This window comes from Tamandua tetradactyla, chromosome 1, assembly GCF_023851605.1.
Source record: "Tamandua tetradactyla isolate mTamTet1 chromosome 1, mTamTet1.pri, whole genome shotgun sequence".
Classification (NCBI taxonomy): domain Eukaryota; kingdom Metazoa; phylum Chordata; class Mammalia; order Pilosa; family Myrmecophagidae; genus Tamandua; species Tamandua tetradactyla.
Window position 1 is genome coordinate 34,174,923 of NC_135327.1, and position 17,361 is coordinate 34,192,283.

A 17,361-nucleotide genomic window follows, 5' to 3' on the forward strand; every position below is an offset into this window, starting at 1 on the left:
AACAGGAAGCCCTCCAAAATCCGGGCTTTCAAAAGCTCCCCATGAAGCTGGACTGACCCCAGCTCCCCTTGGTGCTCTGCTTTCACTGCATCTGCCTTGAAAAGGTCCACCAGCTTATCGGACCCTGCAGGGTTCACAGAGCGGGGCTGTATGGGGGGGTGCTGACATTCTTCACTCAGTTTCTGAGCACTGTCAGCAACTGTGTCTGTTTTAGGACCCACCCCTGGGATTCTGTACCATCCCTGAGATACAATGAGTGCTCAGTCAGTGCTGGCTGGCCCTGTAATTAGTCTTCTGTGTTTCTTTTCATGGATCCGTGTGCACCCTTTGGAAGGGTTTGCTGTTCTAAGACTTACATTATCAATAATTGCCACTCCACAAAGGGACACCCACCATGTGCTGGGCCCTGGGATAATTTCATTCCTTGCTCTATCTCATCCAACCCTAGGAGGTAGATGTTATTTTTATCCACATCTTACAGGTGAGAAAACTGAGGCCCAGAGTGTTAAGTCACCAAGGCAAGGTTCACAAAGCAAGGAGGCAGCAAAGGTGAGCTCCAGGACCTGAACGTCACCTTGCAACTGCTTGCAACAAGCATCTAAAGAATGCTGGGCTGTGCCTTGTTGGTTTCTGGCCTGGAAAAACAAAACCCATTGGTGCAAGGCACAGTTCAAAATCTGACACAAAGCACTCTGATACTACCAACCAGCAAGGCTAACAGCCATTCATGGGGTGCCATGCTGATTGTTTTCAGCTATCATGCATACTTTGCAGTTGAAGAAACTGAGGTGCAGAGCTGTAAAGCCACAAGGCTAATTCGCACAAGAACTGGGAGTAGAATCTGGCTCATTAGGTTCCTTAAAGCCCCTTGTATGTATTTGCACTTGCTGTTATGGGTAACAGATGCCTCCCAGCTGGGTTTCTGATGAAAACCACCTTTAGATCCAGAAGCGCCTAGTTTTACCACTGCTAATTTTCCACCTTTGTAACTTTATCTAGGATAAGGCTAAGGTGAGAAAAAGGGAGAAGAGGTTTTGGAATGAATTCAGAGTGTCAGGACTAGGAGAGGGAAGATTCCTCAGCCATTGGTGGGTTGGTGGGATTCCCGGAACGGAGCTACCTCCTACCTTCTCTCATCTGCCCCTCAGACCAGTTGACAAAATCCAACTGCAAAACTGAAGGTGTACACCCACTTTGGGGAACATGTACTAATCTGTCTCACATTTAGGCTGACCTTGGCAGCCACTTTTTGTTTCCAAGAGTATTAAAGGAGGCCCTTTTACAAGATTCACTCAAGCCAAGATCTTACTGCCTTAGATAAAGTGGCCAGCCTGGGAGACACCTGGGAGAAGGTAGCCAGTGTCTTGTTTCCCTGCTAGGAATTGCACTCCAGGGGTAGGGGTGATGGAACTCCCTGAGCCCTTCTGAGGACCCTTTGTACTTCTGAAGACTCCCAACTTGATCTTTCACCAGTGGGGGGTGGGGGGAATTCCTTGTTATGCCGAAAGAATTAGAAGTTACATTTAAATTATTGGCTAGTTCATGTTTGTCTGCTGTATTCCCACTTGGTCTCTTTTTAAACCCCGGCTTTTGAGAACTATAGGGTTTTTGGAAGGAAGAATTGGGTTTTAACAGGCTTAATCATCTAATACGTATTTTCTGGATGCTGTAATAATTGCAGTAATTTGGTATATCCCAGAGAGCCTCAAATATGTTAAATACAGAGGAAGAGAAACTTTTCTTAAAACATGCCCTGTGGTCCAACTCCATTTCTGCCACAAAGATTTGAAATTTACCATTTGGACAATTTTTGACTAACAAATCCATAGCCCAATTATTATCTCTCGGAAAACAAACAACAAAAAAATCATGATATAGAAAGGCATTTCTTATATTGATATTTTGATGAAGAGCGAAAAACTGTTTTAAAAAATAGCTTGATTGTTTTGGGTTCTAGAAAGCCAATCTAATCATACATATTTTTGGTGCCCTCTCACTTGCCCCTCTCCTCTTTTTCTCTTTCTCTTTTCTTTTGTAGTCAATGAAATTATCAGGAAGGAGTTTTCAGGACCTCCTGCCACAAATCAGACATAGAAGAAGCCATTAGCAAGACACCTTCTGTATCTGACCCCTGGAGCCTCCCACTGCCCCCCACCTTCTGTTTCCTTTACTGTACATCTCCCGGCTCGGAGCCCACATGTGGAACAATGTGTTGGTGCAAAGCTGACTCTCGAATAAGGAGCTCACCACCTCTCTATAAACACCAGCGAGCACGCTCTTCCTTTTTATTTTTGTATTAAACCCTGAAGAGCATCCCGACTGACTTTAATGGTGTTCCATCCAAACATTAAGTGCCTGCTGACTGAAAACCCATTCCGAACAAGACAGCTGCAAACTCACCTGAGAATGGAGTGACTGGAGCTTTGGGGGTTGGGCTGGGTGGGGGACACAGGATGTGGGTGTTGTGATTAAAGCCCACCCCTTGCACTCGTTTTTCCAGGTCACAGATACAGCTCCTGTACCTTTTGAAGGAAAGGAGTTCTCAAACCAAGCAACCAAAGCAACGTGGCACCAGAGTCTGGCTTGCAGGCCGAAGAACCCCCAAACCCTCATGGTAAAAAGAGAAGCTGGAACATCATCCCTAGGGAGGATTATTCCCTGCCACCACTGGGCCACAGCTAAAGCTTTAGTTTGGAATTCTTTCCTTCCAAAACAAAACCTTCTGGCTGACACAAGATCACCTGTTAAAATTTCTCGGCATTAAGTTATGACACCTGTACATTTCTTATATTTTTCTTTTTCTTTTTTTTTTTTTTTCCTGCTTCAAAAAGCTGGCAAAGGCAACTAGAGGTCTAGCTGTCCTGGCCAGCTGCTTTCACCCCTGCAATACGTGGTCAGTGCTAATGCAGAGTTTCCATGGCCTGGAGAAGTTAACCAAGGCTACAGCTAGCAAGCGCCTTCAGCTGCAAATCTACAACCTAATGGCTTTTCAAGGTCCCCACTTTCTTCCTAAAAGTGAGAGCGCTTTTCCATGAAATAGAAGAATCACAAGCATGTGCAATGGATTTTGAGGAGGAGTGGCAGAGGGTTAAAGTGACAAAAAAGCAAAAAAAAAAAAAAAAAAAGGTATTTTTTGTTAAGTAAAATCGTCAGTAAATGAAGCAATTTTGCAGGCCTGAGTACTTTTGTTAAGTGGGTTCCTCCATGAGAGAGCAAAAGGGCTGAATTCCCTCTGTGCCCTAGACTCCAGGAGAGGAACAATAAAGCTTGAGCTTTAGCCCCAAGTTCATTGGTTTTGACCTGAACCCATTTTAATCTTCTCTCAGCGCTGGACTGCTGGCCTAGAAAAGCTATCAGCGTGAGCTGCCTTATCAACACACAGCATTCTGCTAGAAGTGAACCCTCTCACACTCCTATCCGTAGTTTGAATCGGCTCTGCTCAGACAAGTTGTATATTATATATGAGTTCCCCCCCCATTGTTTCTTTCCACTGAGTATGTGGTGACAATGATATTCACCAAGAGTCTTCCTCTGTTAGTGTCATTTTTGTAAACAGTACTTATCAGGTGGGTTTTTTTACTCACAGATGTTTTTCTGTTTGCATTTATTGCTGACATCCCAGGACAAGCTGGGGGTTCATTTTCAGTCATTCCACTGTTTCCCCAGTGATCAACGACAAACTGTAAAATGTTCCTTGCACTCCTCAAAAGACTGTACAGTGTGGTTTCTCTCTTCTTAGCAGCTTTTAAGGAGAGAAACATGGAGGCTAAGTACCCACTGTGGGTTTTTCCAAGTCCTGGCTGGCAAGTTACGTTACCCAGAATCAAAACCTTCTTGAGGGCTAGGCCAGGAGCTTAGTACTAGTAACCTTAGCCTGATGGGTTTAGTGCTTCAAATACAGGAGAGAATGCACCCACTTGTCTGTAACCTTTTGCTTAATACCTGGTATTTGTTTTTCCCCCAAACAGGGGACCCCTCCTCTACCCACCCCAAGCACGGCGTTAGTAAAAATTCCCCTTTAAACAAGCAGAAGGCCAATAAGAAGTTGACAGCTACTGCAGAGCTTCTGGGATGCTAAACTCTTCTTAATGAACAAAGAATGTTCCTTATACAACAAGCAGCTTTACCTAAATAATTTTCTCTCCAGCAATACTGACTTCACTGGGGAAGAATTAAGAGTGTTTGGTGAGTGATTTGTTCTCACTTGCCCTGGCTAGGAGCCATATTTGCACATGAGGGAATTTGGCCTTTCCTCAGTTATCTGAATGTTTTACCCAAGTGCCTTCCTGCTATTGTAGCAAAGTAGCTCAGCTTCATTGTCTACGGGGTGAAAAAGGACTAATGCATTTTCCATCGGTCTTCTAACCATGTTAGTGAAAAGGGCCTCCTGGCGGCTCATCCTCTTGGGCGTACATACGTGTGTGTATGTATAACATACAAATAAAGCCCTCTTTTTCTAAGACTTCTTAGCTGAATATTATAAGAAGCACTTTCATAAACAAGTGTACCAAATAGCAAAGGAAAGAAAGAAAAAAGCATTAGTCTTGAGTCATAAACAGGCAAAAGAAAGTGTATTAGGAATCGACAGCTATCAGGAAAGTTTTGTCAGATACAAATGCCAGGAGGAAATTTTGCCAAGAGTTAATTGCTCATGAATATTTTCAGGATGGGAAGAGGCAATATAGATCCTCTAAGAGAACTAGTAAGGATGTCCAAATGATAAAGATGGGTGTGTTGCACGTGTTTTAGAAGGATCTCAGTTAAGTCAAGATTTGCACTTGCTACATTGGAGTTAATGTAAATAGGTAGCACTTCTGACAGAAATCTATCATGTTGCTGAATGTAGTGTATTTCCAAAGTTTGCAAGTCTTCCTGTAATTGTACAAAAACACTGCTGCTTGATAATATATAATAGCAACCCAAATTAATTAGTATGTATTAAAATTTATTTTCTTATCTTTATTTTTATGCTTTTTAAATCTGTCCTCAAAATATTGCACCCCTATTGGAGTTAGAAATATTTATAAATGGTCAAAATTGTTTTTCAAGTGTTCCTTTTTAAATACATCTTGATTTTTAATTGAAGAAAAAAAAAAGAATCTCAAAGAGCCTGGTTGTCAGTCATCTATCTCCTAGAAGAAAGCACTTCTGGAGAAAGAGGGGGATGCTTTCCGGGAGAAGGGATCAGCTATTTCTTACTTGAGAATGAAGCCAGCTTTCTTCAGTGCTGAGCCTGGATCTGTGTTGTACAGTGTCTACATCTCCAAAATAAGTAACCTAAAAGGCGATTTTGATTTTTTAAAAAAAAATCCTGTGTTGTAATGGGGTTCAAAAAGAGTTTAAATTCAAAGAATCCTAAATGTTTAAGAGCCAACCAAATCAAATCCTGGTAGATAATCATCAGATGCATTATCCAAAGGATGTCCAAAATTTTCCAGCATAGACAAAGGCTAAGATTAATTGAGTGGCTTCCTTCTAAGAACTGGGAAGCACTGATGTAGCTATTTCTTGTTTACATCCAGTGGCCAAGACATCCATCTTAACAAACCAGCCTTGGCCAGTGTGGGAGCTGTCATATTTCGGCAGATCGGAAGCTGATATGTTCTAATTGTTACACTGAACTAAAGTAAGGCTGAGTTTATTTTCATGTCAAAAGAAAAAAAGAAAGAAAAAAAACACTTTCCAAGAGCTTTCTGTTGTTCCAAATTGAAAACATATCAGGGGTCCACTTAACAATCTTGTTCATTTCCAGTTTACATGAGGCACGTGGCTTTTGACGTTCTTGACAAGGTAGGGTGACCTTTCCCAAACTCATTTTCTGGAGAGACAGCCCTTTAATAGGAGCATTCTAAACATAGGAGTTTGAGCATTGAGGCTCGTGCAATCGGACCAGCTAATTGCACTACAAGTATTTTCCTGCATTCCAATGAAATGCTTAAGAAAAAGAAGCACACATAAAAACTGTGATCACAAACATCAATTTCCCTCTGCTTTCACAAAGTGCTTTGAGCAATAGCCAACATCACTTCTTAACTCTGTTTTAAAAACAAACCTTGCCGGTCACTGATGAGCTAGAGATGCTCCTCAAGCAAGCTCCTTCTGAAAATGAGATGGGGCCCTAAGAGCTGGAAGTGAAAGCTTTAACAACCCTGCCTTTCTGCTGCTGTTGGCAGCCTAGAATAAACTTCATGTGCTTATTTCAGGGTTTGGATGAAATTGATGTAGACAGTGCTGTTTCAATCAGAGCAGGTACTTAACAGCGTTCTGACTGGCCAAGCAGACAGGGTCTGTGGCTGTTGAGACCACAAGCTTAGCTTCCTGCACAGCTTGTCAAAGGACCTCACTTACCCTATTGCCTCCAGAGCCCTCAGAGGGGAGAAACTCTTGAATATACCCTATCCTGGCTCTTCAATGAATAGAGAGAAGCTTCTCCAATGGAGCAGTGCTGGAGGGCTTGAGTTTGAAAATCCTGACTGTTAAAGGAGTTTGAATTCAATACATCACATTCCTATGCAAACAGTTTTTAATCTCCATTTTAATGTAGTTTATTTTTGCTATATGTAAAGTATTTTTATACGGCTTGTATCATGATAGTTTAGCAATAAAAAAGTTGAAAGCAACATTTATTTTTGTGTATCTTTTCCTGGAGACTGTTCAAATATCCCCTTTACAGTTTGAGTTCATATGGCAAGGACCTTTCTTTTTTGGCATATAATGCATGTACATTTACTCCTCATCACAGCCCTAAGAGGTAGGTACTATCCCATTTTATGTAACACTGAGGCACAGAAGCCTCTTGACAAAGATGAGGGAGGCCAAGAGGTCAACCCACATCTGTTAGCTGCTCTCTCCATTAATGCCTGCTGTGTCCAGCACCTCTAGGACTATTTTGAAGTAGCATCCAGGTAAAGTAGGTTTATAATGTCCACCTTAGACCAGCTCTCAGAGGGTTCTAGGGTATTTTTGGCAGCCAACTAGGCTGAGCCAGTCACTTGGAAAACAAAAATAATCCACTTTGCTTGAACATTTTGCAAAATTTCCAGGTTAAAAAAAGTACATTTCAACATCAAACCCATAAACAGAATTAAGTGTTATAAATCCTAGGTTTTTTTAAAACTTCTTAAAACAGCCTTTTCCCCTATAGGAAAGTTCTTATTGGAAGTAACTTTTATTTTTTTAAATCTTAGTATTGTTTTAACTTCAGCCTACCCTTTACTCTTGCTCTTAAACCCCAGGCAAAGGGGCCCTTGCCCCAGCCCCTGCTCTTTGAAGGCCTTCCTGGAAGTTTTCTAAGCTACCCTGGAATAGAGCAGGGTGTCTCAAACCCAGATACAGTACTATATAGGTCCTGTTTGCTGGAAGTGCCTACCTTGAAATTTCCTTAGTCACTGTCTGAAAACCTTTAAACTGTTTTCCTGAATGGAAAACCAGAAACACATGAGCATAAGGATAAAACTATTCAGCCATTTAAAAAGAGTTAAAATTAAGCCTTTGCTCCCCCTTTGTAGATGAACCACATTTGGTAAATACAATCAAAACCGCCTAGTTTCGCCAGATGAGGATAATGAGGATAATGAGGATAATGGTCACCATCTTATAGGGGACTCGAGTACTGAATAAGTGTTGGCTATTGGTTCAATATTCCATTTTTTAGCAAACAGGTTTGAGGCCAATTTTATCTGAGTCTTAACTGCATATTCCCAATACCTAGGACAAGCATTCAGAGCTCTGACAATGGAGTTTGGCTTTTTCTAACTGGGTCATCTAAATCAGAAACTTGAATTTAGCCAATTTTCAAATCCTGAAATTAAAAGGAACCACGTACTGCAGCAACCAACTCAGCATCAGGGGACTTTGCTAGGAATTTACAAGCCTGCAAATATACCTTGCTATACACAACAGCATGGTGTATCTTGCTTCTAAGGAGTAGAGATAGAACACTATGTTAATAACAACTGGGAAATTAAGAAGTAATAAGAGAGGAGAAATGAACTCCTGGGCACCCTTTACAGATTCACAAATTGGAAGGAAACTGGTTTCTTTAGCAGCTCAAGGATGAGTATGAAATAATAGCTGAGAAAAATGAGGCCCATTAGCAAGTGACAGGTTGCTGCTTTTGTTTGATGAGCCCTGATTGACACAATGAGCTTGGGACACATTTCCTGTCCACCTCAAGACGTTATGTTGTACAATGACATGTGAGGTTGGACCAAACTTTGGCAAAAAGGGCTTCCATCTCAAACTATCCCTTCCCCTGCCCTCCTGGTAAAATCCAGAAGTTGAGCTTGGTCAATGGCCCAATTTGGGGTTATCACCAAAGAGATGAAAACACCTGCTGTATCCCAGGTTTTCATGGAATTCTCGATTTACTAAAATGTCAAACTCTGGTACTCCACATTGGTCTCAAGATGAGGACAGAGAGAACCTGCCATGTTCTCCAAGGGCCACATTTTTTTGCTTCAGTGGTCCTTAAACCTTTTTTTTCTTTTTTTTTTTTGGCGGGGGGAAGCAGAGGGAAGTGTTTACATCACAGCTTTTTAAGTAAAGAAACTTCCCCAAGAAACACACACACAAAAATCATTGCCCACAGTTTCTGCTGGTACTCCAAAAAGCGTAACTATGGAGTTCTGAACAAGCATCCTCTGTTCGAAATGCCATCAGAGCAGTTTGTGAGGAAAAACAATGCAAGACTGTCTTGGCACATTTTACGCACACTCAGACTGACACCCTCCATGCTCCTGTATCCAACCAGCTGCTTGGCTTCTCCATTTTACAGCTTTCAGGCATTTCTAATTCAACATGCCCCCTTCCCAAAGCTTCCTAATTCCCATCTCCACCCACCCTTTGGTGCACTGTCTTCCCTATCGGTTTATGGCCACACCTTGCAGGCAGCTACTGGAGTCAAAACCCTGGGAAGGATCCCAGAGTACTTGCTGCCCATGGCCCCCATGCCCAATGCACCTGCAAGGCCTGGAGTGCCCAGCCCAGCAACCTGTCATGCCTCTTTGCCCCATCCAACTCAGCTACCCTAGCCAAATGGTGAATGAACAAATACCTCTAACTTTCATATATGCAAGTGCTGCTGAGAACCATGGATTCACCTGAAATGCATGGAATATTAATCATTACTTAACATTGAACATATTTTTTAAAACTGAACATCTGACTCAAGAAGAGACCTTTCTTTTGTCCCATATGGCTCAATGTATGCATTTCTCATTACATGTCAGTGAATTCCAACCTGCCCTCTAGAAGGAGCTAGTTACCTTTGCTGCAGGAAGCACTCAAGAACCATTACCCCCTGGAATCCTGGAGACTGTCAGATCTTTGTCTAACTTCTGGCATCTCCTGGTCACCTATGGGCCTCTGTCCCATAAAACACTCACTGCTGTGGCTCCATAGCTTCTAGGGGACAGGTAAGATGGGGGAGGGCGGCGACCTGCCCATTTACAAGCCAAATGTAAGACACACTGTCTCTGGGGAGTCTGTTTGACAAGGTGAATAATGGATTGTCTGAGGCCCAGTGAGGTGTGACCAGATCCTTCTGCCTGCTATGTTATATTGTACTAGCACACTTTGGCTGTGGGCACTTTGCCATACGGTCTTCATTTGATATACCTGCAGCCTGCAAGCCTTATGTTCCATAAGGTGTGGAGAAGCCAGAGTACCCTGTGTGCTGCTGGCATCTCCCACACAGCCTGGACGGTTGCCTGGACTCCAGGGTCTAGGGGCACAAGGACAGAAAATCCTGAAATCTACCCCAAGGACACCTCCTCCCAGCCCCATCAGGGGCCAGCCCTGCCCCAAGGAGGTCTCCAGGCCTTTCTGTCCCCTTGAGAGTCATGAAGTGGGGGTGTCTCAGACCCCATCTCTCCCTGCCTCTCACTCTTAGAGGCTTACTCCTGGGACTCACCTCTTCTTGTCCTTTATCAATGTTTATTGACTTTCAGGCTTGTCTCATCTCCCTATGAGGACTTCCCTGACTGAAGTCTTTCTGCTTTGTCCTCTGGAATTCATGATCTTTCATGAGCAAAATCCCCCCATCCTCAACCTCTCCTGCCAGATGTCACCAGAAGTTTTGCTCTAACCCAAACCCACCACACTCCTGAGGCCCCTGCTTCTCTTACAGCCCTCAAACTTAGTGGCATAACACATGATTGTTATCTTACAGTTCTGACAGTCAGAAGTCCCAGATGGGCCTCACTAGGAACTATGTACCTTCTGGAGGCTCCAGGGGAGATTGTTTCTTTTCCTTGTCCTTTTCCAGCTTCTAGAGGCTGCTGTCATTCCTTGGCATGTAGCCTCTTCCTCCATCTTCCAATCTAGCAGTAGCATCACCCCAACTTCTGTTTCTGCATCTCCTTCTCACCTCCGACCCTCCTGCCCTAGGAGGACCCTCACCCTGTGATTACATTGGCCTCACCTGGATTACCTCCCCATATCAAGATCCTTAACTTAATCCCATCGGCAAAATCCCTTTTTCCATGTAAAGAAATATATTCCCAGATTCCCAGGTTTAGGATGAACTCACTACATCCTCTCAGGTGGCAGTGTTTGTCTTCTATAGCCAGCAGCAGGGGTTGGTGTCTTTCTTGCTCCTTTTTTTGCCACTTTTAAACTACTATTCACTCTGGACCATTGTTCTCATTTCTTAGTGATTTTACCTCCTGGATCAGGAGCATTTTCTCTAACTATACCTGTCTTAATTTGAGTCAGTGTCCACATCCATTTGCACATCCATACTTCTCAGTTTGTTACATTCTTCTCTTCCTGTGATTTTTATTCTGCTACTTCAGCCATCATCCCTTTGACCAGTTGTTCTCGACTCTTAGCATGCATCAGAATCACCTGGGGGACTTGTTAATGCATAGATTGCTGGTCCTATATTCGAAGTTGCTGACTCAGTTCCTCAGGAAAACTGCGAATGTGAACTTCTAACAAGATTCCAGGTGAAGCTGCCACTGTTGGTCCTGGATAACACTCTGAAAACCATTGCCCTGGGCCTTAAAATAACTAACTGTAGTCCCTCCCTCCTCTCTATTTCAACCACTCCACTCTGACCCAGTCTTCTATCTCTATAGCACCTGTCTCCAAGAATCCTACAAAGGAAAGATGCCTTTCCTTTGATGTGCTTTCTTCGCCTCTTCCCAGCTTAAATCCCACGGTCTTACATCATCACACCCCTTCCTGATTAAATGCCATGCTTCATTTCCTCTGCGCCTGTGAGCAGAAGCAGGAGCCCTAAGCATGGCTAAAGAAAATTATGAATGCACTTTACACTCATCATCATTAGTGTTGCATGGGCTCCCACTGTTGCCTGGAGACCAGAGGACCATTCCCCTCCCATCTGCTCTCTACTCTTCCAGACCATGTTTCATACCTTCTACTCTCAAACTCCCAACTTCTCCTCCCACCATCCTCACTCTCTCCTGGTGGCTTTGCTTCCCATTTCATGAAGATAGTGGAAGCATTGGAATGGAACCCACATGGGCTCCCAGCACTACATCCGCTCTCACCAGCAGCAGGATCATTTGTATTTTTTTGTCCTCTGCTCCACCTTCTGAGACTCTAGCTAAACTGTCCTGCTACTGCCTTAAGCCACTCCCTTGCCCCTTCTCTCCTTCTCAAGAGAGCTCCAGTCATTCTCCCTTCTTTCTCCTACACTATCAATGTTTCTTCTAAACTACATAATTCCAATCAGCATGCAAACGTGGATTTATATCTCCTGCCTTAAAAAAATGTGAGTTGACCCTATTATAATCCCTTTCAGCTATCACTGTTTTATTTCTCTGTTCTCCTTGAAAAATTATCTATATGCTCTTTCTCCAACACCCCTCCCAGTCTTTCTTCAACCCACTCCTGTCAGTCCAGACCTGGACTTGGTCCCCACATTGCTAAATCCAATGGTCAACTGCCTAGCAACATCTCCCTTGGCCGGCTGGCATCTTCTTTGGCCAACTGGCAGCTTTTTCAATCAGTGGTACGCCCTTCCCTTTTCTTCTTTGGTCTTTTAAAATTTATTCTTCTTATTTTTTATAAACGCAATTTTGAGATATATTATGTATTCACATAGCATATAATCATTTGCTCTTCCCTTCTTGATGTACCCTTTTCACAAAGCCTCTCCTGCCACTCCCTTCCCCGACTCTCCTCCCTACTCCCCTTGATGTTTTCTCATCATCGCCCCAACACTAGAATGTCCAAAGGCTCAGTCCTTGGACCTCTTTTCTACCCATACTCGCTTCATGGTGATCTCATCTAAATCCATGGCTTTAAACACTGTCTTGAAGCAGATGACTCCCAAATTTACATCAATTGTCTGGACCCCTCCCCTGAATTCCAGACCCTGAATTTATCCACCTCCCTGCTTGACAAACTCCATTTGGATCCATTTATTCCATTCATTTCACAAACACTGAGGTGCTGCTATGTGCCACTACTGTTCTAGGCTCAGGGGTCCTATTGGTAACACAGACTAAGCAAGATCTCTGCGCATGTGGAACAGATATTCCAGAAAGGGGCAGGGTAGTGTGGACGGTCTAAAAGAGGTCTGAAACTTTCCACCTGCAAGCCTCAACTCCTGCATTTCCTCTTCAGAATTCTCCATTCTGGGTCATGGAAACACCAAGTTACGCTAAAACCTTAGCACCATCTTTGACTCTTTTCCTTCACTTACATCTCCATCTCCAGTCTGCTGGGAACTCTCATTGTTTCAACCTTTCACCAACATCCAAAGCTGACCCTATTTCAAGGTGCCCAACCTGGTTCTAGCCATGTTTACCACCTCTCCCAGGCACTGTGGTGGTGCTCTCTTAGCTGGTCTCCCTGCTTTTGCCCTCATTCCTGTGTGTTCTCAACACTGAGGGGCCCTCTTAAATCAGGTCAGGTCAGGTCATTCCTCTGCTCAAAGCTCTCAGTGTTAAGTCAAGGACCCAAGTGACCTACAAAGCCCTCATGACGTGCTCCCTCCTACCCTCCCTGCTCCAGTCATTCTGGGCTCTTGACTTTCCCAAGCCCACCTGCATATGCCTCTAGTTCAGGGCTTTACATAGTTTTTCGTTCCATCTGAGAGTCTCTTCCACAAGCTGTAATAGCTTCTAATTTCAGCACAGACATTTCCTGAGCTCTCCCTTCCCCCACCACACACCTAAAACTGATCCACAGCTTTCTTCATTAATACGTGAACTCACACAGATGCCCAATGGCTCTTTGTAGAACTGGATCAGAATGCATCCTTTTGGGACATGTCTTCAGACTATATTCCCAGTGGCATACTAATGGGGAATACATACAAATGGGGAATGGTTCACCTGGATGCTGGCAACTGGGACTGCACTATAAAGAATTTAAATACAGTAAAAGAAAATTTGGCTTGATTTTTATTATCACCATACACCACCAAATCTAAATAAGGTCAGTGATAAAACACTGGGCAGATCATGTCCGTTGTCCCCGCCCCACCTGAACTACTGCCTATACCTTATTCATTTATTCTACAAATATTTGTTGAAAGCCTACTCTGTGCCCAGAGTAGTCTAACACTGGGATACAGCACTGAACAAAACAAAGAGACTCTCCGATCTTAGCAAGTGGCCCCGGGGCCAGGTGCAGAGCAGATCATGGCTGTGCTAGTCCTCCTGGCTTCCAGCTGCCAAAGTTTCTCCTCCAATGGGTGGATCTACTCACTCCCCCACTTAAAAGCCTTCACTGGCTCCCCATTGCTCTGGCAATATCCTGTGGGCCTGTCCTGTACCGACATCTCCCTCCTTCAACTTTGCTCCTTGCTCACTCTGCTCGGCCCATACTCCCAGCCCCGCACCTCACCACCGTCCCACCTCCCTCAGGACCACTGTCCCTGCTCTTCCCTTCCTGCCCCTCCTTACCTGACTCACTCCTACTTGTTCTGCAGCTTTTGGCTCCAATGTCATATTCTTAGGAGAGTATTTCCAGACCCCAGGTTGGGTCCCTGCTGCCCTGCTTGTGTCTCCCACCCCACTGTCAGCTGCACTAGGGCAGGGGCCTCCTCTACAGCTTTGGCATCAGGCCTGGAACAGCAGTAAGCGCTCAGCAAATACTTGTTGACTAAGTTAAGTGATTACATGAATAGTACCAGGTGCTGGCCTACGCACTTCATGTGTGTTTGCCTATGGAATCCTGGCTGAGCACAGTTATTATCCTGCTTTCACAGATGAATTGTTGAGACACAGTGGGAGGCAGCCTGCTTGAACTGTCCTCAGTGATTCCACCTCTTGGCTTTCATGCTGCAGGCGCGCTCCTCCCCTTGACTGTGGGCTGGACCTGTGACTTGCTTCTAACAAACAGAATAAGGCAGAAGTGATAGAGCCAGTTGCAAGATTAGGTTAAAGAAAGGCCTGTAACATTTGGGTCTTGCTCCCTCTGAGGAAGCCAGCTGCCCTGCTGTGAGTTGCCCTGTGGAGGACCTGGGTGACAAGGAGCTGAGGGTGGCCTCTGGCTAACAGCCAGCGAGGTTCAGCAGCCCACGAGCCTGTACATGGACCTTTTCCCCTTCAAGTTTGGTATGTGGGCAGCTTTGGCTGAGACCACGATTGCTATATGTGAGGGACCCTAGGCCAGGGGTCCAGCCAAGCCATACCCAGATCCCTGAACCATAGACACTGCAAAGATAAGAAATGTGGATTATTTTAAGCCACTAAGTGTTGAGGTCATTTGTTACGCTGCTATGGATAAATACACACACAGTCCAAGGTCACCTAGTTAGTTTAGGGAGGAAGTCAAGACCCAAACCCAATCAGTTGTTCTCCCAAAGCTTGTGCTTTTCCTTGAAACATAGCTCCTTCTAGAACATTCTGCATCTTGGACGATAACTAACACTCCCCACCAGCGTCTCTGTGAGGTGGACCGCTGGTAAAGCCCACAGCTGTCAGCGGCCCCAGCAGAAGGTATCCACTTGGCCACTCCCAGGCCAATGTGTCTGCCTGCTAACTGGTTTCCCTGCTTCCCCGACCCATTCCCCACTGGGCTGTAGATGGTAGTCCTGAAGCTCAAATCGGACCTGACTACAGCCAGGTCTAAAATCCCTGATGACCCTTTCACATGGTTCATGGGGCCCCTGCCCTTGCCCTGCCCATCCCTCATGCATTTGCTGAGCACAAGTCTGGGAGGAGGATTCACCCACCTTCTCCAAGGACACCTGGGTCCTTCCTGTCATCAGCAAGGGCTGTCCCACCCCCAGGGAAAGATTCTGGAGGTGCCCCTCCTTCCCTCCCACACCTTGGTTAACCCCTCTCCTTTGCTCTCACCCTCCCTCTCTCCTGGCCCCCAAACATCAGCATTTAAACATGCTGCATGTCCCTTATCTTAATAAATCTGAAACAAAAACAGAGAAAGCCATCAGCCCCACTTCCGCCTCTAGCCCGTGGCCTGGTTCTCTCCACCCCTTCCCCTCCAGCGATCTCTGGGGGGTGGCTGCCGGTCTCATCTCCACTTCCTCCCTTGCTGCAGTCATGTGGCTTCCGCCCCCACCATGCAGCTGAAAATGCTCTCACCAAGGTCGCCTAGTGTCTCTTTATTGAGGAATCAAAAGGGTTTTTCTCGGTTCTTCTCAGTTCTCTCTCCTCTTCTCAGCATTCAACACTGTTGAGGATCTTCTCCAAACTGTCCTCTCTCTTGGTTTTCAGGACACCGCACTCCCTGTTTCTACCCACAGCCCCTCTTTTTCCACAGCCGAAAGGGAAGTAGTGAGGCTGCAACCCCAGTCTTCTTGTCTCCTCATCCACAGTGACCCCCGAATTCTGACTCCTATCCTGAGACCAACAAAACCCACAGTGGTCTTCTTCAGCTCGGCTCTTTGCTGGGCCACTAACATCCCCACATGGATGTATCTCAGTGCCTTAGTTTTCTTCAAACCTGGAATGCAAATGATTGCCCCCGAAGATGCAAATCCTTGTTCTCCTCTGTGAATGGCTGTCAGAAAATGGCATCACTGCCTGCCTCACTGCCAAATCTAGAATCCCCCAGATCCAGCTTTGATTCCCTCCTCTGCCCAGCCCAATGAGCTACCTGTCTGATGGACTGCTCCTAAGTGGCTCCTGGATTCCCAGAATTCCATGCGCTCCCTTCCCCCCATGAAGGAGACACCAGCAATATCTGGGAACACTTCTGGTTGTCACAATTCAGGGAGAATTGCTTCTGGCATCTCATGGGAGAAGGCCAGAGATGCTGCTGAACACCCCACAATGCACATGATGGCTTCCCATGACAGGGAATCATCTAGATTGTCATGAACCTATCCTAGTCTGGGCCACTGTCCCCTTGTGTCAGCTATGTCGGCCACTTTGCAACTGGTCTCCCTTCCTTCATGGTGTCCCCCTCAAATCCAACCTGCAATTGCAAACCTCTGGAACACAAATATTTCAGGAAGATCAAAGATTAAAATATTTAAAACTTAAACAAAAAGAATAAAAAAGACAAGGAAAATTATTTATAACCCCAGTCTCCACACTTAGAAGCCATATAGATGAATAAATATGACAGTATAGACCCAGATTCTTGCATGGGCAGGAGCTCATAAACCCCAAAGAAAAAAATTAACTGGGAAGAAAAAAAATTAAATATGACTAAAAACTAACGTTCCAGGCAGGTTAAAAAAAAACAAAACAGAAAAAACCCCCACCAATCAATAAGAAAAAGACCTTCAGCCCAATGGAAAAAATGGGCAAACAATGTGAAAAGTTCAAAAAGGAAAAAAAATACAAATGGCTCAAAAACAAGTTGCACAATAAATTTGCTCATAACAAAGAAAAATGTAAATAGAGACTACAGCAGGAAAACATTTTTCCCTTATTGAATTGACAAGGTTTATGAAATTAGTCCACACACTGTTACGTGGGCAAACGTGGGGAGCTGTGGGCCCTGGTTTACACACATTGATTGTTGGGTGTACGAAGGCACCATTTCTGCAGGGGACACTTGGGCAACAATCATAAAAAATGCACAGACCCTTGGATTGAGTGTTTGCACTAGTAGGAATTTATCCTTTAGAAATACTCCTGATGTGCACAATGTCACCCAAAGATATTCAGAGTCACTTGACTGAAGTAACAAAAGACAAGAACCACACTGAACACCCGTCCTTAAGGACTAGGTAAAATGAAGGCTGGTGGAATACTATGCAGCCATGAAAAAGAACAGAACAAGTGAGCGTATCAGTTTCCTGTGGCTGCTTTAACTAATTACCACAAACTGAGGGTCTTAAAACAACGGAAATTTATTCCCTCGTGGTCTGGCAGCCAGAAGTCTGAAGTCAAGGTGCAGGTAGGGCCATGCTCTTTCTGAAGGCTCTGGGGGAGGGTCCTTCCTTGTCTCTTCCAGCTTCTGGGT

General features: G+C 44.7%; 1 protein-coding gene across 7 annotated transcripts in view; it reads left to right on the forward strand.

Annotated features, from left to right (window-relative positions):
• NFATC2 (nuclear factor of activated T cells 2) overlaps window positions 1-5,099 on the forward strand; it is a 163,631-nt gene extending 158,532 nt beyond the window's left edge. For 5 of the 7 annotated variants that reach the window (XM_077113995.1, XM_077114002.1, XM_077113974.1 and 2 more), the window contains one exon: window positions 2,039-5,099. In XM_077113995.1, the coding sequence (XP_076970110.1) occupies window positions 2,039-2,094 (56 nt within the window). In that variant the 3' untranslated portion in view covers window positions 2,095-5,099. The remainder of the gene's footprint in view (window positions 1-2,038) is intronic. The other 2 variants (XM_077113979.1, XM_077113988.1) reach the window with 1 other exon arrangement.
• Window positions 5,100-17,361: the final 12,262 nt, after the last annotated feature.